The sequence below is a fragment of the Suillus discolor genome, assembly GCF_016758755.1.
Source record: "Suillus discolor strain FC423 chromosome Unknown F5147scaffold_131, whole genome shotgun sequence".
Taxonomy (NCBI): domain Eukaryota; kingdom Fungi; phylum Basidiomycota; class Agaricomycetes; order Boletales; family Suillaceae; genus Suillus; species Suillus discolor.
This window is the reverse complement of record NW_024541378.1, coordinates 1-22,503: the sequence shown is the minus strand read 5'-3', so window position 1 is coordinate 22,503 and position 22,503 is coordinate 1. Positions and strand designations below refer to the sequence as shown.

Below are 22,503 nucleotides of genomic sequence, written 5' to 3'. Positions count from 1 at the left end.
CTTCGCGGCTTCAAATAAATGAATGTGTCTATGACAGGACCAGCCTTATTCGGGTAGCCAACCAATGATCCAGAGTCACCATCCGTTCTCTATCAGTACCAACTCGTACATTGTTCACATAGACAACATTGTCTCGTTGTTCCTGTAATTCCAGTGATTACTCTGCACCTGATATGTATCCTAGTAGGAGGTAAGAGAATAAAGGCGTTGCTGCCGATGATGCAGTGGCGATATGACTCGGACAGCGGACAAAGGGAAGCCTTTTGGCTAGCCTTTGATCCAGCATGCAAGGTACGTAGTGATTTCAACGAGTGTGATTGTGTAAAGTGGCTCCATGCCTTTCACTGGAGCGAAATATTGTGATTGCCCCCTTTCACAGGCACTACTGTGGCGGCAGGTGTTGTCACCTAGCCAGACGTTTATAAACAGTGAAGTTATCGTGGAATGATGTATTTTCATCTTCCTCGAACATTACAACCTGCCCCGCATCACATTGTCAACAGCATGCAGACAGTCGACAACTCAGAAGTCAATTTCCCTTCGTTGCCTGCAGATATCAATGATGAGCTACGGAACATTGTACATGATGTTGTAAGTGCCAGTTTTATAAGCAATCGGGTTTGAATGTAATGAAAAACAGCGACGCATACTCACTACCGACCGTTTACAAGTAAGTGTGCGTCAATTCCGCATGATATCTCGGAGATGTTGTTAATTGATTATGACCAGATACCAGACCTTGAAACTAAGTACTCCGGTTCCACCGACAACCGCTGGGCCTTCGAACTCGGAGACCACCAGAGCATTCGTGCCATTATCGCCGAACGCGAGCAGCAGTTACATGCGGTGTCGCAAGAGATATCAGGCCTGAAAACAGTGATGGATATTTTTAACAACCTTCACGAACAGCTCGTCAAAAAGAAGGACAAGATTAACCAGTCCATGGAATTGCACAAGGGATTCGTGTCACCCCTCTGGAGTCTGCCAGATGAGATCCTGTCCAACATTTTTGTTCATTGCCTTCCGAACGACAAACACCTATCGCTTGCACAAAACGAAGCTCCCGTGCTATTGACCAGAGTATGCCAAAAATGGAGGAAGGTTGCTGTGAACACTTCCGAACTATGGTACAAGCTGCACTTGAATCTCAAGAACAGGAAAAACTTGCAGCAGCAAGATAACCTGTACCACTTATGCCTGAAGCGATCAAAAGGGCGTCCGCTCTCGTTGGTAATTGATTGCTATGCACACCAGATGCTCAAGTTGAGAAAATTTCTTCGGCCCTACTATGGCCATCATATCGCGTCTATCTCTATCCCTTGTTTCCGCGGAACCCGCAAGGTGTTGGGAGAATTCCAGGCACTTCAGGAGCTGATTTTGGACAACACAACCAGCCGTACTTTGTCAACTATTGCGACATGTCTCCATGTTCTTCCTTTGACTGTGCGCAGTCTCAAGGTAACAGGGTCATTCTCCCTCGACAGGAATTTACCTCCTATCCCCGCGTTGACTCACCTGACACATCGAGGTCTCATTATGTTCCCTGAGTGTGGTCCTCCGCTTAATCCGTCCATCTTCCAACCTCTCCTCGTTGGTGATTCGCAAATATACAAGCGAGCGAATACCACCCGTCGACTCGGCCCAGGTGCTAACCCACACCGCACTCGAATCCTTACGCATCCTCGAAACCAACACGAGCGCAGCCTCCCTGCTACCTGACCTGTTCAATATTCTATCACTCCCCAATTTAGGCGCGCTTGAAGTTTCGGGTTCACAAGCATGGCCTCATGAAGAAGCAAAAGCACTCTTAACACGGTCAAACTGTCCTCTGGAAAGCCTGATTTTTGGCGCTAAGATAGTGACAACGGATGAACAGCGAGCTGAATATGTTGCCCTCATTCCTTCCTTGGTCATTTCGCATTTTGTATTATAAAATGATGATATCGAGCTTCGCGTATTGATGTAATTGCTTCATATTACCCTGTCTTTTATGCTACCAATACTAGTGTTCGTCCGGTTGCTGACGGCAAAGAAGTAGTGCCATTAACCCTTTTCGGTCTCTGAGACGTATAAACACCCTTCGGTGACGATGAGAGAAGATAATTTGAGATTCGTTTGTTATCATCTTTAACTTGGAATCTCAAGACCTTTGTGAACGACATAAATATCTTGAGGTTGGCTGTCTATATGTTGCTTGCTGGCGCTGAATAAGTCATGCTGGTTTCGCTGCACGTTTCACAATTCATAACGAGCATAGTCTATTGAAGGGTTGGCAATGAGTAGGGATAGGCTACATATAGCATAATCGTGTGAGCATAATTTCGTCAACTATGTACATAAAAACAGTCCCAGTCTATTCTAAAAACAAGGAACGCGTAGGATCTAGCACTAATTTGAGGGATGGGAAAAGAGTGACATATTCCGCTAGTTGCTGAGCCGTCGTCGTCACTCCACCGCCGAAGATCAAGCTTTCTAGGGGACATTGTGACCGTGTTATCAACGCCTTGAATTCTTTGTGAGCCCATCGTCCTATATCGCTGACTTCGACGAGGCGTAAATTCGGGAGCGTGACGTCATCGAATAGCCCAAGAAGTCCGAACAAGACCGTGTTCACAGGTAAATTGCCGGAAAGGCGCAAGGATTGAAGTTTGGTGTGCTCCAATTGTCCTGAGGTCTCGATCGCCACCATGAATACTCCAATCATCGTCAACGACGAAAGATTGGGACAAAGACGGAGCAAGCAGGGTAAGGAAACTAGTCCCACTACCAGAATCTCAAGATTTGTGAGACCGGCCCATGAGGGAGGATTGAGCCTAGTCAACACATGAAATTCAAGCCACACGTCCAATAACCTGAGACTGCGCATGTTGGGCGGTAAATGCGTGATAGAGTCCCAAATGTGCTCGAGAGCTGGTGCAGGACCAAAGCTGTCAGTGTATATAGCCAGCTCCTCGAGTCCGCCGAAGTCCGCTGCCACCAGTGGAAAGGAGCTGGCACCGGAGAATAACCCAACATGCAGTGAGGATATTTGATCGACGTATGGCTGGAGCAGGCTTCGTAGCTCTGTCCAGTTATTGTTATCACACTCGAGTGTCAGCGACAGTTGACGTCCCCGTGATCGCTTGAGGTAGGAGTTATAGCAGAAAGCTCTCTGCTGCCAGTCACCGTGCCCCATTTCCAATCGCAGCCTGCGCCATAAATTCGGCATGTTCACAGCAATCTCCCGCCATCGTCGACATACTGCAGTCAACTGCATGGGGGCTAGATCTGGCACGGGCGTCCAGTTTGCGTCTTCTGGAATGCAGTAGAGGAAAATTTGAGCGAGGATTTCCGTGGGGAGGCGCCCGATAGGCGATGAAGATCCCTTGGGAGGACCGATGGACTGCATAATCTTGGCCATCTCTTGGACGAGTTGCCAGTAACGATAGTTGACATGGTTTGGGTTTGAGGCCTCGCGCATTACTACATGCGACTGCTGAAGTGAATGTTTGTTCAGACGCCAACACCTTCAAAATCAAGTACTTACAAGGCGACTAATGGTGCCCGAGATGGCTGATGAATCGGTGTTTGATTGCATATCGACACGAAGGAGGTTGAGATGTTGAAGATGGAGGTCGGAAATGATTCTGATGTTTGGCTAACCATCGCGTCCCTATTTGAACTACAACGCTTCGCAAACCACAGGTCCACAACAAACATACCTTGCTATTGTAGTTTTTCATAGCGGGTCTTGTGTCAAACACCGACCATCCACATCCAGAGACTTTGCATTGTTGCAAAGAGTGTTAGTGTGAACGCCTGTAGAATTTGTGGAAGGGTTATCTCGCTCGCCTGCGACTTCAACATACTTAGTCGGCAATACTAGCCTAGGTCATCCGGGACCTTTTGTTTTCTTTTGTGGATTATACCTGAAGCAGCTCTGTGGAGCTGTGACCTTTATTCCGCCTTATTCAGTAGTATTGTGTTTTTAGTGCGAAGGTACTCACAAAATCAGGCTCTGAGTCTCCTCCCCACATTCCTACCGACCGTACTAGTATGCACGCACTTAAGGGCCGTGTCACTTTTCGTCAATCACGTCCCCTCCACTACATTCTTGAATCTTAATAATGGCGCACCTGAATTCAAACAGAGTCACACTCAAGAGGTGGGGGAAATAAGAGTTCATGACATACACCTGGCGTAACTTTGGACGGGCCCCCCTAGTGTACCGTGGATAACCATCGAGTTATCCACCCACGTGGATATCCACCTAGTTATCCACGTGGATAACTAGGTGGATAACTCAAGGCCGAAATCAATAGGGTGGATTATGTGAATAACTCAAAAAACAGTGTACGTGCCCAGGGTTACATTAAATAACATTAAATACACTTAAAAAGCAAACACTACAAGTCCGCATTGCAAGCCAACTTATTTTGGCAAAACTTTAAATTCGCGCAATATCAAGCACCTGAGTGACATAAGATCCGACCTTTATATAGCTTGGTGCCCAATTTGGCCTCCGAGGGTTATAACCCTCGAATCCATTTCTCCGCTACACCAGTAATACCACCAGCGTTACCTCAATACTTTAGTAGCTCGTACTACTAGATACTCTGAGGATTAGATAGCAATAGATAACTAGTGCTGCCGCGGTCCGGTCCAGAACCATGGTTCTTGCGCCAGCCAGAACCGGACCGGAAAATGGTTCTCGGTTCTAGATCTTCCCAAACAGTCCAGTTCTGGTTCGGCCTTCCCGAACCATTCCGAACCCTTATCGACTTCGACTTTGACAACACCTGCCTCGACGTCAGACTGTCATCTTCGGGATTCACATTGTTGATTAATCAAGCTACATTTAGCCTTTTTGAAGGTATACTGGTAAGCACTAACTAATTAAACTCTCAAGTCTCTCACCCGCTCACCTCTATAACAGGAAGTTCTATTCATTGAGGACCGGCTACAACACTGCGCAAGATTACCTTTTACTGGAGGTGGATATGTTAGGCGCGGTCAAGGTGGATTTTGGAGGGATTGTGTCTTGCGCTATGCTGCAGAGGTGCATATTTGTGCTCTGAATGCTGATGGCTCCCTCGAGGGCCAGCACCCATCGCTACCAGCGCACAACCCATCACACGCCACGCCACCTGCACCTATGTTGATGCCCGCCACCTCACTGCATCCCCTCTCACTCGCTTGCTGTTCTTGCTGGCTGGCTTTTGCTGGCTTGCTCGCCGTGTCTCACTCGCCCACTGTCTCTCACCCTCTGTCTCTCGCCCGTTGTCTCTCACCCCACTGGACGCGACCCAATCTTTCAATATGATGAGAGTTTTTGGAGGTACGTTTTATTTGAGTTGTGATGACGCGATGTTGAACGATCACCTTGCACTACAGGCTTTGCGCATCGCGCGATTGAGGACATCATTTGGAAGAACTACCATCATTTTCGTCCTCTCACCTTTGGGTTTGACGCTTGTGCTTCAGGGCTATCGCAAATGATCCTGAAGTCTTCCCCAAACCACACAGGTTTAATCCTCAGCGTTGGATTGATGATGCAGGTCGCGCGCGATGATCTCCGGTTGATCTCCGGTTTTTCACTTTTGGCTTTGGCCGTCGGTGAGTAGTATCGTTCATCTCTCGACCATTTCTTACGCCTTACTTGAAAATGTCAGAGTGTGTCCTCGCGAATTGGTCAGTCTTCATCAATATGGCTCTCATCATGTGGGCTTTCCACTTTTCGGAGAATCCTGCGGCCGCCAGCATCACAATTTTTTCTGAAGCGCCGGCCACGTCAGCATCTTCAGCAGCTACAGAGGCAGAGGGGTATGGAGTTGTCATTAGAGTAGCTACTCGATGTGTAAACTAGTATTTCAATGTTTTGTTTTTCGCGCTTGCCACTGAAAATTTTCGGGTTCGGTTTGAGTTCGGACCAGAAAAAAACCGAACCGGACCACAGAGAACCGTTCTCTGTGGTCTGGTTCGGGGTTCGAAGATTTTGCAGAACCGGACCATGGTCTGGTTCTCGGTTCTCGTCCAGGACCCTCTGAACCGGACCGAACCGGACCACGGCAGCACTATAGATAACAATATTTAGATAATCTCCCTGATAACGATTACTTAGATAACCTTAGATAATCAGACCCACAAACGAATCCCGTGACTCATGGTTCACCGCGTCTCACAAGTCCCGTGACTTATGTTTTGACGCTGTCCGAGCTGTGCTGCTCGTCATCAGACACGACGAGCTCCTTTTCTCAATAATGGCCTCGACTCTCGAGGCGTTGCGCTGGCATGTAATATTACGTTGCCACCAGAAGATATCGGCCATGTGGCACTGCATGGACACGTCACATTGACACTTCTTTGCTCCACTTCAGTGCTTTCCCTTTCTCCCCATCATGTCTCACCGGCGTGGTAGGCATGTAGCAGCCTCAAAACTTAAAGTCCCTCTTGGAATTCGGCATGCGACTTCACAAACTTTTGGGCAGGGCCGATTCAAGTCTGGCGCCCGAGTTGCTAAAGAGGTGCAGGACGGCCTGAAACAGCGTCGAGACTACTTGATGTGTGCGTAATCAACTTTTTCCTGTTCTTTTGTTTCTTTTATTGATTTTTTCAATAGCATTACCTATAGATACACGCAGGGCATTTAGCAGCATCACTGTGAGTTCAAGTGCCCTGCCTGATGACAACATGGGTTCTCCGACCACTGAAGACCACTGGCACGATGAATTTGATCATGAGATATCGCATGAAGGAGGCGAATACAGCGATGCGGCTGCTTGTGTATTGCAATTTGCAGCCCAGTCAAAGTACGTTTACCAGTCATCTTGTTGGTTGATGAATTAATGAATCGTGTTCTAGATACACTAGTCACAAAGGCCCACAAGCACGACACGAGCACCTGAGGATGATGTATGCTCATTGGGACTTGCAAATTTCCCAGCTCGCTCGTGCCTATCTGCAATGGAAACACAACGACAAGTATCACAACGTGGATTTATCGATGGAGGAGGGTCATATATTCCATGTGACTAACATAGCTGTACCTATGGCATACATTGAATCAAAATCCAGAGTGCGAGGCTGGTGTTTTGATACACCAACATCCTGAGGAGCCTGCCAACGTGGCACTTTTAAGACTTGGACTCCTGGGCTGCTCTCCGGTTGAACCATCTGTTGCTATTGAGGTCCACACGCTCGAGCTTTACCACAGATTACGGCGTCGTCATGCGCAGCTTAGTATACAAGCATTCACACGAGCTTTATGCGATATTCACAAAGTATGTAACCTCATTTCATCTTCACGTTGCTAATACTTATATTTAGGTCAACTACCGCACATGTTTTCGAGAACAATTCTCCATAGCATTTGACGCATATCTTTCTATTCTCCAGCACATTCGGTCACAAGTTGATGATGCGCTCGGGCGTAGTGACATGGACTGGCGGCTCAAGCACATGTGTCCATGCTGCACCTATGAGGTAATTTTTCTGATATCATGTGCTATGATCGTTAAATTGTGCTTTTAGATCAACGGCGAAGAGATGCTCAAGCCGAAGATCCTGGTTGCCTGTGACGGCAACAATTCCTGCAAGTGAATTGCTGGCGCAGCTCTATCAGATCACCGCAACTTCAACAGTTCGTATTTCATTTCTCGTCAAGAAGTCGACCAGTTCAAGAATGAAGTTCAACACCGTCAACATATCGACCGTGACAAGGAGCCTGATGACAAGGTATTTTTTGTTCACTCTATTGTTGCACTCATTGATTTCGGTTGAGACTCAGGATGAGGACGTCGACAAGATGCTGGCATCCTGCCTGGCATGGAAGAGTAGTGCTCCCGATCACAAGAAGACCGCCGCTGATATATATGAAACAACTGGGATTTTTGCGTCTGCCTGCCGTCATGGCTTCATCATCAAAGTTTGTGAAATGGTCCGAAGTGGCGAGCTGTGAGTCAGCCTGTGACGTCTAAATTTTAATTTAATTCAAATCTAATGCTGATTAGTGCGAAATATCTGCTTGCCATCACGAACGCTATGATTGATGCCTATGGCAAAGACATTGGCATGGGCTATGATGTAGGATGTACCTTTAGTGGAATTGTGCGCAACAGTCCTCTCCTCAGCCAGAAAGCCGAAGAAGCTCGGATGCAGTTTTGTGTCAATTCATTTCATGGCTACGCTCACAATCGATTATGTCAAGTGCAACATCATCCTCTTTATCTACCTGGTTTTGGCTTAGAGGATCTCGAAACCATGGAGCGCGTGTTCTCGTCATCGAATTCTGTCTCACATGTTATACGCTATGCATCCAGGTACCATTGGGCACAATTCATCGATCTTCACTTTCAACAATGGGACGAAGACAAATATGGTGAACTCAGTGGGTGTTATCAAGGTTTCGCATCATATTGTCGTACTAATACATCATCAGGCAAGTTTCTACTGAACAACTACATGCAAGCTATTGGAATTATCAAGAAATACAGGAACGAGGTATCCAGTCTCGCATCGAGCCTTAACATCCGCGAAGATGATTTTGAACGTTGGATTGAAGAAGAGAAGCATTTTCTGATGGACCTCAAAGATGAACCGGTAGAACACGTACTTGCGTGTTCATACGTTCAGGCACTGATGGATCTTCAATCTGCCGAGTAAGTCATATATTCAATTTTGCAACGTTGTTTTAACGTTTGTGCAGTGTTACAGTAACATGGCACGAGTCCCCCGCCAGCAGACAGCCCTCTGCCACCGCACGGCTATAGATGATAGAGGAGTCTCACCAGCTCTGTGACGACAGATGACGACGACAACGATAGAAGATGATAGATGATAAGCGGCAACTGCCGGCTTAGATAAGCGGTCTGGACCGCACGTGACATGACATGACGACATAGGTCTAGAAGACCTATTTATGTTATCAAGATAGAAGGCAAGCCTCGTGTTGCCTCATGTACTGATAGAAGGATACCACGTGGATCCTATCTCTGATGGAAGCGTACCGCATGGACGCTATCTACGATAGAAGCCCGCCTCATGGACGCTATCTCTGACTCGAGTAGATAAGCAGATTAGAACCCAGCTTCGAGCTGAGCTTAGATACGATAGAGTAGCCTTATATAAGGTCGAAGATTAAAGTAGATGTTCCTTACTTTAATCTTACTAGGTACAACCCAGAAACTAGTCTAATCAACTAGGTTTACCCTTGAACTCCTTGTCCCGCTAAAGCTACTTGCTCGACATCGACTCGTACCTTCAGTGACGCCTCTCACTGTCTGTAAACCCTGCTATCATCTCAGCGTAACCCCTCGTTAACCACCACGAGCTACGTTCGAGTACGCAACCTTTGCTTGTTTGTAAAGGCCGACGACTCTCAGCACTCGGTACCACTGTCGTGGTTGTCGCTGTTAGATTATCCTAGTCGCACACGACCGCTTGTCGTAACATGCAGTCAAAAATGGCAAAAGATCTCGGATTCATTCAGGACTACGTCACATGCACACACCATCAATTACGAACAGAACGTGCGACAAACATCACAATTGGAGGCTCAACGCCGAGCAGCACTGGATGGTTTGATGATACATATTCGTGCAGTCGCAGATCTGGAAGAATGACTTGGCATCAAAGAGAGATGGACTCCCCAGCATCCTGAATATCTGTCAGTGCTTGAGCGAATTAAATCTCATGATTTCAGACGCGCACTTGACAAGTTGCAACAGCTTGTTGTACAGCGTCTACTTGAGCTTGCAAAAGCTAATTTGTCGGGCACAGGTAAGCGGTAGGGCGACAAACCAATCTTTTTTTGTTTGTTTACTGGTTTCTACAGGTTATAAACTTCGTGTTCATATCAGCAAGGCCATCAAGGCACGAAGCAAGGCCATCCGCAATGCCCTTGACAAATACAATAAGCTAGCACCCTCCATGCAACCTCCTGCACCTCAACTCACCTGGAACGATATCGTGAACTATGGATTTCTGTCCGAGTTTGAGTTGCTCAAACACTCGCATTCTCAACAGGACGTCTTACATAAGCCCTGGACAGTTCCAGGCAATCGTGAGATTGCGATGATGTATTTTAAGATGAAGCGCTCGCATGAGGAGTTGACCTGTCTCAATGTAGAGATTCATCGATTGCGTACCTTCATCTGTGATGAAGATATATTTCTTCAAGATCAAGTCGCTTTTTTACACGATGCAGACCCTCTTCTGGCACATGAAGTAGAAGAACTGAGGGTGTGCCGAGCTCGTGTCGATGCTATCCACATTATCCGTCTTGACACTATTGAGGCACTGCCTGAGTTTAGCGGAGTGCGTGGTACTGGTACCATGACATCTGATGCTGGGCTGGACGAGGATGACGGATCACCAGAAGACATAGCGACTGATGATGCCTTCAATGACGATATGGTTCGTCTGGCTGAAGTATTGGAAAGTATTGTATTAGACTGAATACTCTATGTACTTCATGTATCGTAGAATGCACCTGCATCTGCAAATCCAGAAACCCTTCCATTGTCTGGCAGGGACTTTCAAACCGTAAGAGTCAGGGCATTCGAGTCAGAACGACTGATCAATCTATACCTTTGGTTAAGTTTGAAGTGAACATGTCGAACAAACCTGAGACAGATAGGTCTGCCCAATCCGTCTATACCTTTGGTTAAGTTCGAAGTGAACATGTCGAACAAACCTGAGACAGATAGGTCTGCCCAATCTGCGGAATCGTACAGGTATTCCTAAAGAAGGTTCGAAGTCGGGCATTCGAGTCAGAACTACTGATCAATCTATACCTTTGGTTAAGTTTGAAGTGAACATGTCGAACAAACCTGAAACGGATAGGTCTTTCCTAAAGAAGGTTCGAAGTCAGGCATTCGAGTCAGAACTACTGATCAATCTATACCTTTGGTTAAGTTCGAAGTGAACATGTCGAACAAACCTGAAATGGATAGGTCTGCCCAATCCACGGAATCATACAGGTATTCCTGAAGAAGGTTCAAAGTCAACATGTTGAACAAACCTCGAATTGATAGATCTGCCCAATCTGCGGAATCTTCCGCCGGGTATTCTTGAAGATCAAAGTCAACATGTCGAACAAACCTCAAATTAATAAGTCTGCCCAATCCACGGGATGGTACAGGTATTCCTGAAGAAGGTCAAGTTCGAAGTCAACATGTCTAACAAACCCGCTGGCACGAGTCAGTGATTGCAAAGGTGCAACAATTAGACAGCTAATTCATTCCACATAGCCGCATTTACATCTGCATCGGATAGTCTGCTGGTCACGAGTCTCCTTGCCTAGTGCTAAGTTTTGCTTGTTTGATCCAACATCTTATCGAACTTATGTCACTGTTACAGTAACATGGCACGAGTCCCCCGCCAGCAGACAGCCCTCTGCCACCGCACGGCTATAGACGATACCGGAGTCTCACCAGCTCTATGACGATAGATGACGACAGATGACGATAGATGATGATAGATGATAAGCGGCAACTGCCGGCTTAGATAAGCGGTCTGGACCGCACGTGACGACACATGACGACATAGGTCTAGAAGACCTATTTATGTTATCAAGATAGAAGGCAAGCCTCGTGTTGCCTCATGTACTGATAGAAGGGTACCGCATGGACCCTATCTACGATAGAAGCCCGCCTCATGGACGCTATCTCTGACTCATGTAGATAAGCAGATTAGAACCCAGCTTTAGGCTGAGCTTAGATACGAAGAGTAGCCTTATATAAGGTCGAAGATTAACAGTAGACGTTCCTTACTTTAATCTTACTAGGTTTACCCTTGAACTCCTTGTCCCGCTAAAGCTACCTGCTCGACATCGACTCGTACCTTCAGTGACGCCTCTCACTGTCTGTAAACCCTGCTATCATCTCAGCGTAACCCCTCGTTAACCACCACAAGCTACATTTGAGTACGCAACCTTTGCTTGTCTGTAAAGGCCGACAACTCTCAGCACTCGGTACCACTGTCGTGGTTGTCGCTGTTTAGATCATCCTAGTCGCACACGACCGTTTGTCGTAACAGTCACTCTGGTGCGTGTTTTGCGGCTTGCCTCACTGTGGCTGCTATTATACGTCTGATATCTTATTGAACTTAAGTCACTCAACACGTGGTCGTGTTCGCCTCACTGCTGCCATAGCGTATTTAACTCCACTACAGGCCGACACAAACTGCTGCAGCGCAAAATGCGAGCCCCATATTCCCCTCCTGCAATCCGTCAGTGGGTGCAATCCCAAAACATCCAGCCACTGAATTGCGACATTGACTGCCAGCGATTTTCTCGTCGCCGCAGGATTCGCCAAGACAACAAAGATCAATTATCATCTGGCAACCTGTCCTTGCACGAACATTTTTGCCTCAACACAGAAGACTGAGAACTTGCCTTCTATGAGGGCATGTCAGATATCAAAGATGCAGTGCATATTTTTTTCTATGCTAAGATTTACTATCAACTAACAGTACCGACATTAGGCTACAGGCATGGCTCGCATTGCTGATGCACTCTTCATTGGGTTTGGTCTGCGACCCGAGTGGGATCCAAAAAAACCTCTTTGCACCTCTGATATCACAGTTGATGTCGTGACGACACGGCAGTTTGAGCAGGTTCCTCACTTCAAGTGCATCGCCGAACGACTACGAGAAACATTCATCCAGGAAATTGCCATGCTTCACATCTGGCATCTTCAAGACAAGTTGAATAAGGTCGCACCTGGACCAGGGTATCGTGTTGACCCAGAGACTTGTCGGGCAATAACCAGAAATATTCAGCTCACCGCAGGTCAATCCCTCCCCAATGTCGCTCCCCATGCTGCCCAGCGATCACCAGTCACACTAACTCCCACTCGGCATCACTCACAGTCTGAGTCACAGTCACCACGCAATGCTTTGACACCTTCCACAGCAAGATCTCAGCGTGTTGTTGAGCCTCGCACGTCTCACACATCTCCTCGCACATCTCGCATATCTCCTCGCACGTCTCACACATCTCCTCGCACGTCTCACACATCTCCTAGCACCCATGCACGCCAGCCAATATCTCCCAGTCTTCCAATGCAGCACCGTAGCAAAAGCCTACGGTATGGCCAATATAATACTGCTATGACTCGTGGAACAGCAAATTCATGGGTGCCACTCGTAGCACCAGCAACCGTATTTGTGCCTACATCTACACCCCCATCATCATCTTCACGCACTCTTCAACATCGCAGTCCTGTTGTCACTGTTTTCGAATCCAGCTCGGATGATAGCTCTGATGATTCTGATATTGCTGCTGCTGCTCCGCCTGCTCCACCTGCTCCACCTGCTCCGAGTCTTAGCTGTTCTAACCGCCCATCTTGGATTACGACTCCACCAGGGTCACCGTATGGAAATACTGCCGATGAACAACCCCCGCCAGCTTACTACACTAATCCCGATCTGTCATCCTTCAACTTCACGTTACCGGTACAAAACTTTCTTTGCACACACATTGTGTCACCAAGCATGCTGTGCTCAATTGACACTATTCTTGATTACAGTGCTGACTGTTGGTATTCTCGTTTTGTGGAGGTTGGATTGAGTCGCGCGGATGCAATCGAACTGCGTAGGCTAATCGTAGAAGGACTTTCTAACGCAGAGCTTGATGTCGTTCTCATTGGTCAATTGTAAGTAAAACTACTGGAATGAATGATTTATGTGATGCGTATGGCATCATGTTTACGTTGACTATTGACTTTTTCTGAGCGCTCATTAGTAGATCGTTAATTCGCTTGGTTGTCCCCATGCACTATAACCAAACTGAATACCCACTAAACGCTAACTTAGCATGTGAAGTTCCAGTAAAGGGTTGGACTGTATTCTAGGTCAGATTATTTTTCTTCTTCAAGTCGTCAAGTTTTGACTTTTCTACTGCTTGTGTACATGACAATGGTTCCTTCCATCACCCAGAAGAAGAAGGCTGTGAGGACTCATGAACAACGGAAGCTCTCAAAGGCGAATTCTGATGCTATGTGGACCGATATTGAGTCAGGACGCATGAAGTACCTCAAAATCATCGAGTCGCTGTCTGAAAAACACAATATGTATGTCATTTTTTGTTTCGCTCAGCTTAAACTTACTCAGTCTCACGCATAGGTCAGTAGACTGGATGTCAGGTCAGATGTATCTTGGCGGCAAGCTCCTAAAGAGAAACCGAACCGCCGGTGTTTTTAATGCCTTTGTACGCAGAAAGATGCGTGAATGCAAGGAAAACGGTGAGTACATGTTTTTGCATGATTTAACTAACAGTAATATATTCTATTAGGTCTACCCATGGGTCACGATGCACTCGCACTTGTCACTAAGCAAGTCAGCGAGTCTGGTGAGTGGAAGAATCTTGACTCCGAAGACGAAGACGACCTCCTGAAGGACATGCAAGATGAGAAGGAGATGAAGGCTAATATTAAAGTTACTGGCCGTGAAGCAGGGATTGACATTGAGAACACACTGGCTCGTGTTCAGCCAGAGGTAAATTTCCACTTGGTTCTTGCCAGCGTACCACTAATGTCTACTACTAGTTACTCGGCCTCGAGAAGCGTACTGGCTGTAATATAATGTGGATTCTTACCCGCGGCAAAATCAGCAACTCCTTCGTTCCACGTAGCTACGCCTCCGAACCTCTACAAACAGCATTCCTCCACCTGTACAAATCAACCATCGAGTCAGTGGGCATGCAAACTGATGCCTACATCGCATCAGGAGCTGCTGGTGTCGTCAAGATAACAACAGGACGCAGCGCAACAAAGCTACGTGCACAAATTCGGGAAGTGATCCGGGTTGGCATGCGTAAGTCTTTATATATATTTTTTCGTGCACGCGATCGATTCATTAATTGTAATAGACGAAATCTTAACTAAAAAGAGAGGTGTCTCCGAGGATTCAGTCCCCAGTGTGGCTTACAACTCATATGATGCCTTCATCGTCAAATGGGGGGTGGAACTGAGCGGCTGGACAGAGGGTGAAGTCAGGAACCCTGGTACCATCACTTCATCTATCGGTCTTGCGCGTCTCCACGCTGCGCTCAAAAACAATGAATGCTATTGGCACGAGCTTACTCCAGATGAATGGGAGGAAAAGAAGGAGTTGTTCGAGCAGCAAGTTCTCAATGGTACGATCAAAGGACGTGCTACACGTTCCGACAAGGGTATCGGTAGAAAGAGAGGTGCAAAACAGACCTATAAAAGTCGCGAGGTTGTGGATACTGATGGGTCAGAGGACGAGCAGGATGAGCAGGAGAATAGAGATGAAGAACAGGAGGAGATCAACACCCAGAAGCAACTCGATGGAAACCGACACGAAGACACCCGCATCAAGAACGGCACCACTATGACTGATGATATTATGCTGCCACTGGATTCCCTCGGTGGTCTCCCTATGCCTCCGCTCGATTATGACCTGGATCCCTTTGATCCTGAAGCCCTCCGCAAATTCCTCGAGAGCCAGGATCTTCCTTACAAGCCTTTGTGTAGTGCGAGCACAAGCATCCTTCCCCAGACTGACGGTTATGTATTCTAGTCCTTCCTTTCATTTCCTGGCTTTGATACACGAGTTCCCCAGTCCTTCTACTTTAGAGTATTGTGTATAGTGTTTTTTAGATGTTTTATACTAAGAGTCTTATAGAAATAGAACAATTTTGCGCAGTATCTTTTGCTCGTCGTGTCCGATGACGAGCAGCATGGCTCGGACAGCGTCAAAACATAAGTCACGGGACTTGTGAGACGCGGTGAACCATGAGTCACGGGATTCGTTCGTGGGTCTGATTATCTAAGGTTATCTAAGTAATCGTTATCAGGGAGATTATCTAAATATTGTTATCTATTGCTATCTAATCCTCAGAGTATCTAGTAGTACGAGCTACTAAAGTATTGAGGTAACACTGGTGGTATTACTGGTGTAGCGGAGAAATGGATTCGAGGGTTATAACCCTCGGAGGCCAAATTGGGCACCAAGCTATATAAAGGTCGGATCTTATGTCACTCAGGTGATATCAAGCATTGCATGTTTGTTTGGTTACTGTTGAATATCATCGCAAAAAATGAATGGAACATTGTGAACTTCGAGTTATTCATCCTCCAAAAAACTTACATGCAGCAACATCTCAAGGATCAGCTAGTTGAACTGCTCAAAACACTGCCAACTAAGGCTCTGTGCAAAACTACCCACGGAGTTTTTGACAAGTTTTTAACTCGCCCTCACTTTCGAGGGGTTTTTGACATGTTTTTGACACACCCAAAAAATGTGTTTTTCCCAGTCATTTTGACATTTTTTTGCTACTATAATGCAAAGGTCCACTGTATATATTACAGGCCCTCGTGAAGGCATCGGAAAGGGGCCTGACGGAGGCAGACTGGGACATGGAATAGCTGTTACATGATGTATCTTTACTTAGTATTGGTGAATGAACAGAAATTTTGCGAAAACATGCCATGGATTGAAAATTTTTGCAGCGCGCGGATCCGCCGGGCCGATTTTGGAGCCCATTCAGTCACATCGTCTGTATAATACAGGCAGCCGAGGCTGAAAATATGCTGTTCTACACAGGCCAGCGGATGTCGGCCGATCGAATATGTTTGCCCGTGTCTAACCTTCGGCCGGCCGGCTCACTGAGAGATGATTTTTACAGCTGGGCTTGTACACAGTGATGCTCGAGATGAACATGTCGGCTGGTGGCCAGCAAACAAAAGCGGTGGGGTGTGATAGTGTCAGCTGGGCCCATGTAGCAAAAAGTGGCCGTGCATACTGGTCAGCCGATGCAATGACGGGTATGAAGGCATCATGCGGGCCGATGCAGAATATATTTGCCGTGCATATCAATCGGCCCATGTGGACTGCATTGCTTGTGCTTATCAGTCGGCCAATGCAGAATACATTGCTTGCGCGTATCGGCCAGGCAATGCCGGGCATGAGGCCATCCGGTGGGCTGATGGACATAAATTTCTGATGCTCTCAGGTCGGCTGATAGCAATGAATGCATCATGTAATCGAGTGGGCCGATAGAACTGATACTATCAGATGAGCGGATGGAAATATATTGCCGATACCATCAGGTAAGCCGATGGCAATGAATGCCTGATGGAATTGGTTGGGCGGATAGAAATAGCAATATCTAATGGGCCTATCAAAATGAATGCCCGATGTTCTCAGGTGGGCCGATAGAAATAAATTCGTGATGTAATCGAGTGGGCCAATGGAGCTGATACAATCAGATGGGCCTATAAAAATAAATTGCCGATGTTCTCACGTAGGCCGATGGTTCTGAATGCCTGATGACATCGGGTCGGCCGATAAAACTCATAATATCGGATCGGCCGATGGAAATAAATTCCCGATATACTCAGGTCGGCCGAGAGAAATAAATTCCTCATGGATTTGGGTGGGCTGATGGAACTGATAACATCAAGCGGGCCGATTACACATAAATTCCCGATGATATCAGCTGGGCCAATAGGAATGATGCCATCAGGTGGGCTGATGGAAAGGAGTATTCGATACAACCGGATGGGCCGATCAGACTGTTGCAATGAGGTGGGCTAATAGAAATGGATGTGTGATACAATCGTGTGGGCCAATGGGGAGAACCATCTCATGATATCAGGCGGGCCGGTGTGGCACAGGTCTCCCTTGCACATATCTCGGCACACCTCAGCTCGGTCGGTCGGTCGGTCGGTCCCCAGGAAAGATTACTTTCAGCATACAGCATTAAGTCAAATTGATCTATAGCCTTGTAATAAAATTATCTACAAAGGAATATATAACTGTAATCTACCTTTAGAATTCATTACCTGTCCATAGAGGCTGAAACCGAGACATGACTATCTACATCCTTGTATTTCGCATACTGTGGCCGAGGTGTCCCAACAAAATTGTGAAGACTATCACGCATGAACCATGTCCATACCACGCGATCACCGGTGAATGTGACGCCGTGCCTGACAATGTGTCCAGAGCAGGCAACGATGGCACCTGGAGTTATATTGCAACTGTATACCGAGGTTGGACAGGGTCATGAGCCCATCAGAATAATGGCCGACACTTGTCATGACATCGAACCCTTCTGGGGCGGATCTTGGATCTCGGTGAAGAGGGCATTGCCTGTTACAAATGACGGCTGCGCAGTTAAACACCGAGGCCCAAAGTTGCAAACGAGTATATATGTCATGAAGGCCATTGTCCATCGCCCATTCAGCGAGTTTTATCTGAGTGTTAACCGAGGCCCAATACAGCTCTGGATGCATCACTCGAAGAGCTGCCGAGGCAAGGAGTGCCGAGCGCTGCATGGATGTTATGACAGTAGGGCCACATTCCCCCTTGAGTGTAGCCGACACCTCAGGAGCAAATACACTGGTCGGCGGAAACCCGTATGGCTGGAACATGTAAGTAAACACAGCCATGACAGTGCAAGCGGCAAGCCTAACCTCTCGGCCTTGCTGGAACCAACAAGGAGCCATGTTGATGCATCCAGGAATTAGTGGCCCCCGATTGCTATGATGAAAATACCCAGGAAATGTTCGCCACTGGGTCTCTTCTCCCCCGGTCATGCTGGTCTTCAGGAGATGACCCATACCAACGGTGGCCTCTTCCATCTCGGCCTGTTGTGTCAATTTAAATATTGACCTGATGAGCCAAAATATATTGGCTTACCTGAATCCACAGGCTAATCGCGTCTGGAAGGTACCATAAGATGATATGGCCTGCCGGAATCCACAAGAACCGAGGGCTTGTCAAGCAATATTTGAGGACCATGAGGAAATTTTTGGAGGAGCGCCTCTTCATGTTTTGTGAGCCGCCCGGTAGAGCGCTTGTTGAGGGCCTCATTGTACTGAATCATATCAAGATTAAGTTCAACTGCTATATGTTATGAAACCGCCGACCGTGTCGAAAAAAGACTCACTTGGATGTAAATAGGCATCAGCGAGAGCTCGGGCCAACTGCCGACATGCAAGCATGGTTGGCACATCCAGTGCTAGCGGAGGCAAAACCGACTCCAACCGGACACCAACATGGCAAGCAAACAGCTGGTGCACAAAGTCACCGGCAATGCATGTGGTATGCAATGCCATGTCAGTTGGCACAGAAGTCATGATTGAGGGAGAGGGACAGGAATCATTCATTATCGGCTCTTATAGAAAAAGACCAACATATATTTAGCAGCGCTATATACATTTACAGCATATGTACATTTCCGGGCATAAGAATGAAACCGGCGATAGCTCAGCACCGGTCACAGAGTCAGGGCTTTCCAGCAAATTGCTGACGGGAATTCAGGAGCTGTTGTTGAAGTTCAGCGATCGGTGCCTCAAGTTGCGACATGGTGTATGCGGCTGCAGCCGCGATCTGGTGCTTCTGCTCCAGCAAAGGAGACATTGCCTCGCCGAGATGTTGGAGGTGGGTTCTGACCACCACGATTTGATTGAAGAGGGCACCGCCATCCACCTGACCGGTCACAGCCGGACCTGGCACGAGCATGGCGCCCATCAGCTAATAATTCACATAAATAGAAGTCCAACCGGAGAGGAAGAGAAAAATGACCGACCAGTTGTTCAAAGTGGTCTTGAGTCATCTCCATGACCTCATGCACATTCAAGACCGGCAGGTCCAACCCCAACCGGTCGAAGCGATCCTTCCACCAATCATAGCGGTAGTTTGGAACCACACGGTGATTGGAGCTCACTTGAGGGCCGTTCGGAGAACAGTGCAGAAAAAATTCATCATGCAGCTGCTCGGCAGTGATGATCCCAGTCTGGAATCGGGAGAATCGGCCGATCATGGCCTGGAGGAGGTCGGGCATGGTTGGATGAATGTTAAGAACCAACGATACATGTATGTATGGGAACACAAAACGCTGATAAAGGCATTAGTTGCAATATAATATTGGCCGACTGGCCGACCGATGAGACGCTCACATCTACCTCCCATTGAAGGTGCCGGATGAAGCTGGATTTGTATGCCAGTGTCCGAGGTATGTGGTTCTGGTGACAGAAGAGCCAGATGCTGGCGATTCGAGAAGTAGCAAACTCTAAGACATTTGCAACATCCCATGCAGTCAAGTCACTGAGTTCATAGGTGTAAAGAGTGGACGTGTTGGACATGATGTTATAGTTGTGAGCAACAGGGACAAAGTTTTTTGAGCATCGGCATTGTATTGCTGACTAATCCACCCCGGAACTTGCCGATGTCCGCATGCAGTTACAACCTCTATGGACCCCTATCACTCTGCAACTGTAGCCAACCCTTTTGTTCTTTCAAAGCTGTCTTCTGCATGCTGTGAGAGTCGGAGATATATTTGAGCCTGGCGGGCTGCATAGCAACGGTGCCCGACCGTGTGCTCTGTATCGGCCTCCTCCATTCGGCCGACCCATTGTTGGGATTTGTAAATAAAAAACGCCACTGTCCATGTCATTTCGCAACCGACCAGCAGTAGCTCTTCTGCCCAGCGATCACGCAGTGCCAGCGTCCTAAGCCAATGGACATGGTAAACTAAGGTGCAAGTTAATTAGCATCATGCAGGAACATGTAGGTCGGCGAAGTGCAGACATTCGTTCATCCAGTCATTGCTTGTAGAATCTCCTTTGTTACGACAAGCGGTCGTGTGCGACTAGGATAGTTCTAACAGCGACAACCACGACAGTGGTACCGAGTGCTGAGAGTCGTCGGCCTTTACAGACAAGCAAAGGTTGCGTACTCGAACGTAGCTCGTGGTGGTTAACGAGGGGTTACGCTGAGATGATAGCGGTTACAGACAGCGAGAGGCGTCACTGAAGGTACGAGTCGATGTCAAGCAGGTAGCTTTAGCGGGACAAGGAGTTCAAGGGAAAACCTAGTTGATTAGACTAGTTTCTGGGTAGTACCTAGTAAGATTAAAGTAAGGAACGTCTACTTTAATCTTCGACCTTATATAAGGCTACTCTATCGTATCTAAGCTCAGCTCGAAGCTGGGTTCTAATCTGCTTATCTACATGAGTCAGAGATAGCGTCCATGAGGCGGGCTTCTATCGTAGATAGCGTCCATGCGGTACGCTTCCATCAGAGATAGGATCCACGTGGTATCCTTCTATCGTTATCTAAGGCAGCACAAGGCTTGCCTTCTATCTTCTATCAGTCCATGAGGCAACACGAGGCTTGCCTTCTATCTTGATAACATTAATAGGTCTTCTAGACCTATGTCGTCATGTATCGTCACGTGCGGTCCAGACCGCTTATCTAAGCCGGCAGTTGCCGCTTATCGTCTTCGTCATCATCTGTCATCATCTATCGTTATAGAGCCAATGATGCTCTGTTATCGTCTATAGAGCTGGTGAGGCTCCGGTGTCGTCTATAGCCGTGCGGGTGGCAGAGGGCTCTCTGCTGGCGGGGGACTCGTGCCATGTTACTGTAACATCCTTCAACATCGAGGGACCAAAACCATGCCAACGTGTTGTTTCTTTGACCGCGCGCGTTCGGGTCGGCCACCACTGTAGTAGCCTTAAGGTCGGCCTCCTCCAAACGCTGATACCTGGTCAATAATTCATCGGCGCCAAGATCCAGTAGCTGCTTGCGGCATTTGGCATATATCTGTGTGTTTAAATGAAGGACCTTGTCCACTGAGTGCACCCGAGCCCATGCTCTGGTCGAGCATGCTTGCGACTTGGCCGACCGAACCGTGGTGCGAAACAGAACAGCCTTGTCGGCCAGGTTGACCCTGACGGCATGCAATGCATCATTTGCTTGCCCTTCTCTTAATGATATTTCCTGGAGCACCAGGTCAGCAACGCCCCACTGTGCACATCTTTCAATTCCGATGTTGGACGGCAATGGAATCACCACGGTCTCGGGATTGAACTCCACGGGTAGATCGTATCGGTCTCCATCGTCCGACCTATCTGGATCCTCACCTGATGACCCGACAGAATCCAATTCCACTGAGTCCAACATTCCTGTCATGCCGTCCAGATGCTCACAGCTGTTTAATTGATCGCCGAGAAACGTCAGTGCAACCCTGACAAAGTCATCCAGTTGTCCTTGCAATCTGTCCCGACGCCGGGCTATGGCCAGTTTCTGGGTGTCGGTCGGCCGCTTTCCTAACTTTTTAACATCAATCAGGAGGGCTACCTGCGCCTCCTCCAGTGTTATTCCACAAGCCAGCCATGTTGCAGCACCCCAATGGATCTCACCGGCGGGCCACTGTGCCTGACGGTTCAGCAGGTGCAATTCTTGCTGTTTTCTTGTTGGTGCTTTGCGAAAGGATATCAGCATATTAAAAAATAGATGTTGTATTGCAACGGACATTTTGTTAATTGAACTTCATATATGTCCATGGAGCTGGGATTACGCAGTCGGTCATCATGAGTGGCCGTCGCCTCTGCTTCCCATTTGGCAAGGGTGTCATCCTCGGCAGTCTCACTCAACCAGTCGAATGCATGTTGGCTGTCTTGGACTCCCTGCAGTGCCTCCTTGAATTTCCGGGAAAGGAATTTGCCTAAATACAGTTGGATTTGTGATCTTGATAGAATGATTTAC

General features: G+C 47.5%; 10 protein-coding genes across 10 annotated transcripts; 5 read left to right on the top strand and 5 right to left on the bottom strand.

Moving 5' to 3' along the window:
- Positions 1-804: 804 nt before the first annotated feature.
- F5147DRAFT_527038 (uncharacterized protein) lies at positions 805-1,146 on the top strand (the record flags this gene model as incomplete). The annotated part of the gene is made up of 1 exon (XM_041430010.1): positions 805-1,146. A coding segment is annotated over one exon (342 nt), but the record flags the coding sequence as incomplete, so codon positions are not given.
- A 1,133-nt stretch (positions 1,147-2,279) lies between these two features.
- Positions 2,280-3,654, bottom strand: F5147DRAFT_727710 (uncharacterized protein). Its single transcript, XM_041439278.1, has 2 exons — positions 3,527-3,654; positions 2,280-3,475 (listed from the first exon to the last, which is right to left on the bottom strand). Exons 1-2 carry the CDS (start codon positions 3,575-3,577, stop codon positions 2,354-2,356), a joined length of 1,173 nt encoding a protein of 390 aa, XP_041285229.1. The 5' UTR covers positions 3,578-3,654; the 3' UTR covers positions 2,280-2,353.
- Positions 3,655-4,752: 1,098 nt separating this feature from the next.
- Positions 4,753-5,976, top strand: F5147DRAFT_727707 (uncharacterized protein; the record flags this gene model as incomplete). The annotated part of the gene is made up of 5 exons (XM_041439277.1): positions 4,753-4,860; positions 4,916-5,038; positions 5,100-5,317; positions 5,374-5,595; positions 5,652-5,976. Coding segments are annotated over exons 2-5 (688 nt in total), but the record flags the coding sequence as incomplete, so codon positions are not given.
- Positions 5,977-6,661: 685 nt separating this feature from the next.
- On the top strand, positions 6,662-10,587 carry F5147DRAFT_748517 (uncharacterized protein; the record flags this gene model as incomplete). The annotated part of the gene is made up of 12 exons (XM_041440078.1): positions 6,662-6,788; positions 7,054-7,259; positions 7,306-7,461; positions 7,510-7,552; positions 7,592-7,713; positions 7,760-7,932; positions 7,989-8,365; positions 8,417-8,636; positions 9,434-9,573; positions 9,613-9,756; positions 9,812-10,392; positions 10,462-10,587. 12 exons carry the CDS (start codon positions 6,662-6,664, stop codon positions 10,585-10,587), a joined length of 2,415 nt encoding a protein of 804 aa, XP_041285227.1.
- A 1,884-nt stretch (positions 10,588-12,471) lies between these two features.
- Positions 12,472-13,638, top strand: F5147DRAFT_781283 (uncharacterized protein; the record flags this gene model as incomplete). The annotated part of the gene is made up of 1 exon (XM_041442611.1): positions 12,472-13,638. The coding sequence occupies one exon, from the start codon at positions 12,472-12,474 to the stop codon at positions 13,636-13,638; it is 1,167 nt and encodes a 388-aa protein (XP_041285226.1).
- A 285-nt stretch (positions 13,639-13,923) lies between these two features.
- Positions 13,924-15,114, top strand: F5147DRAFT_527619 (uncharacterized protein; the record flags this gene model as incomplete). The annotated part of the gene is made up of 5 exons (XM_041430029.1): positions 13,924-14,051; positions 14,104-14,222; positions 14,273-14,475; positions 14,526-14,793; positions 14,849-15,114. Coding segments are annotated over 5 exons (984 nt in total), but the record flags the coding sequence as incomplete, so codon positions are not given.
- Positions 15,115-17,785: 2,671 nt separating this feature from the next.
- F5147DRAFT_781281 (uncharacterized protein) lies at positions 17,786-19,088 on the bottom strand (the record flags this gene model as incomplete). Its single annotated transcript, XM_041442610.1, has 6 exons — positions 17,786-17,987; positions 18,058-18,371; positions 18,423-18,596; positions 18,649-18,698; positions 18,748-18,852; positions 18,899-19,088. 6 exons carry the CDS (start codon positions 19,086-19,088, stop codon positions 17,786-17,788), a joined length of 1,035 nt encoding a protein of 344 aa, XP_041285224.1.
- Positions 19,089-19,236: 148 nt separating this feature from the next.
- Positions 19,237-20,096, bottom strand: F5147DRAFT_781280 (uncharacterized protein; the record flags this gene model as incomplete). Its single annotated transcript, XM_041442609.1, has 3 exons — positions 19,237-19,485; positions 19,541-19,849; positions 19,896-20,096. The coding sequence occupies 3 exons, from the start codon at positions 20,094-20,096 to the stop codon at positions 19,237-19,239; spliced, it is 759 nt and encodes a 252-aa protein (XP_041285223.1).
- A 119-nt stretch (positions 20,097-20,215) lies between these two features.
- On the bottom strand, positions 20,216-20,485 carry F5147DRAFT_588077 (uncharacterized protein; the record flags this gene model as incomplete). The annotated part of the gene is made up of 1 exon (XM_041432059.1): positions 20,216-20,485. A coding segment is annotated over one exon (270 nt), but the record flags the coding sequence as incomplete, so codon positions are not given.
- Positions 20,486-21,261: 776 nt separating this feature from the next.
- F5147DRAFT_588072 (uncharacterized protein) lies at positions 21,262-22,239 on the bottom strand (the record flags this gene model as incomplete). The annotated part of the gene is made up of 1 exon (XM_041432058.1): positions 21,262-22,239. The coding sequence occupies one exon, from the start codon at positions 22,237-22,239 to the stop codon at positions 21,262-21,264; it is 978 nt and encodes a 325-aa protein (XP_041285221.1).
- Positions 22,240-22,503: the final 264 nt, after the last annotated feature.

Coding starts and splice junctions, on each gene's coding strand:
- F5147DRAFT_727710 (XM_041439278.1), bottom strand. CDS start 3,577: ATGCAATCAAACACCGATTCATCAGCCATCTCGGGCACCATTAGTCGC. Junction 3,476..3,526: donor CGGGCACCATTAGTCGCCTT/GTAAGTACTTGA, acceptor CATTCACTTCAG/CAGTCGCATGTAGTAATGCG.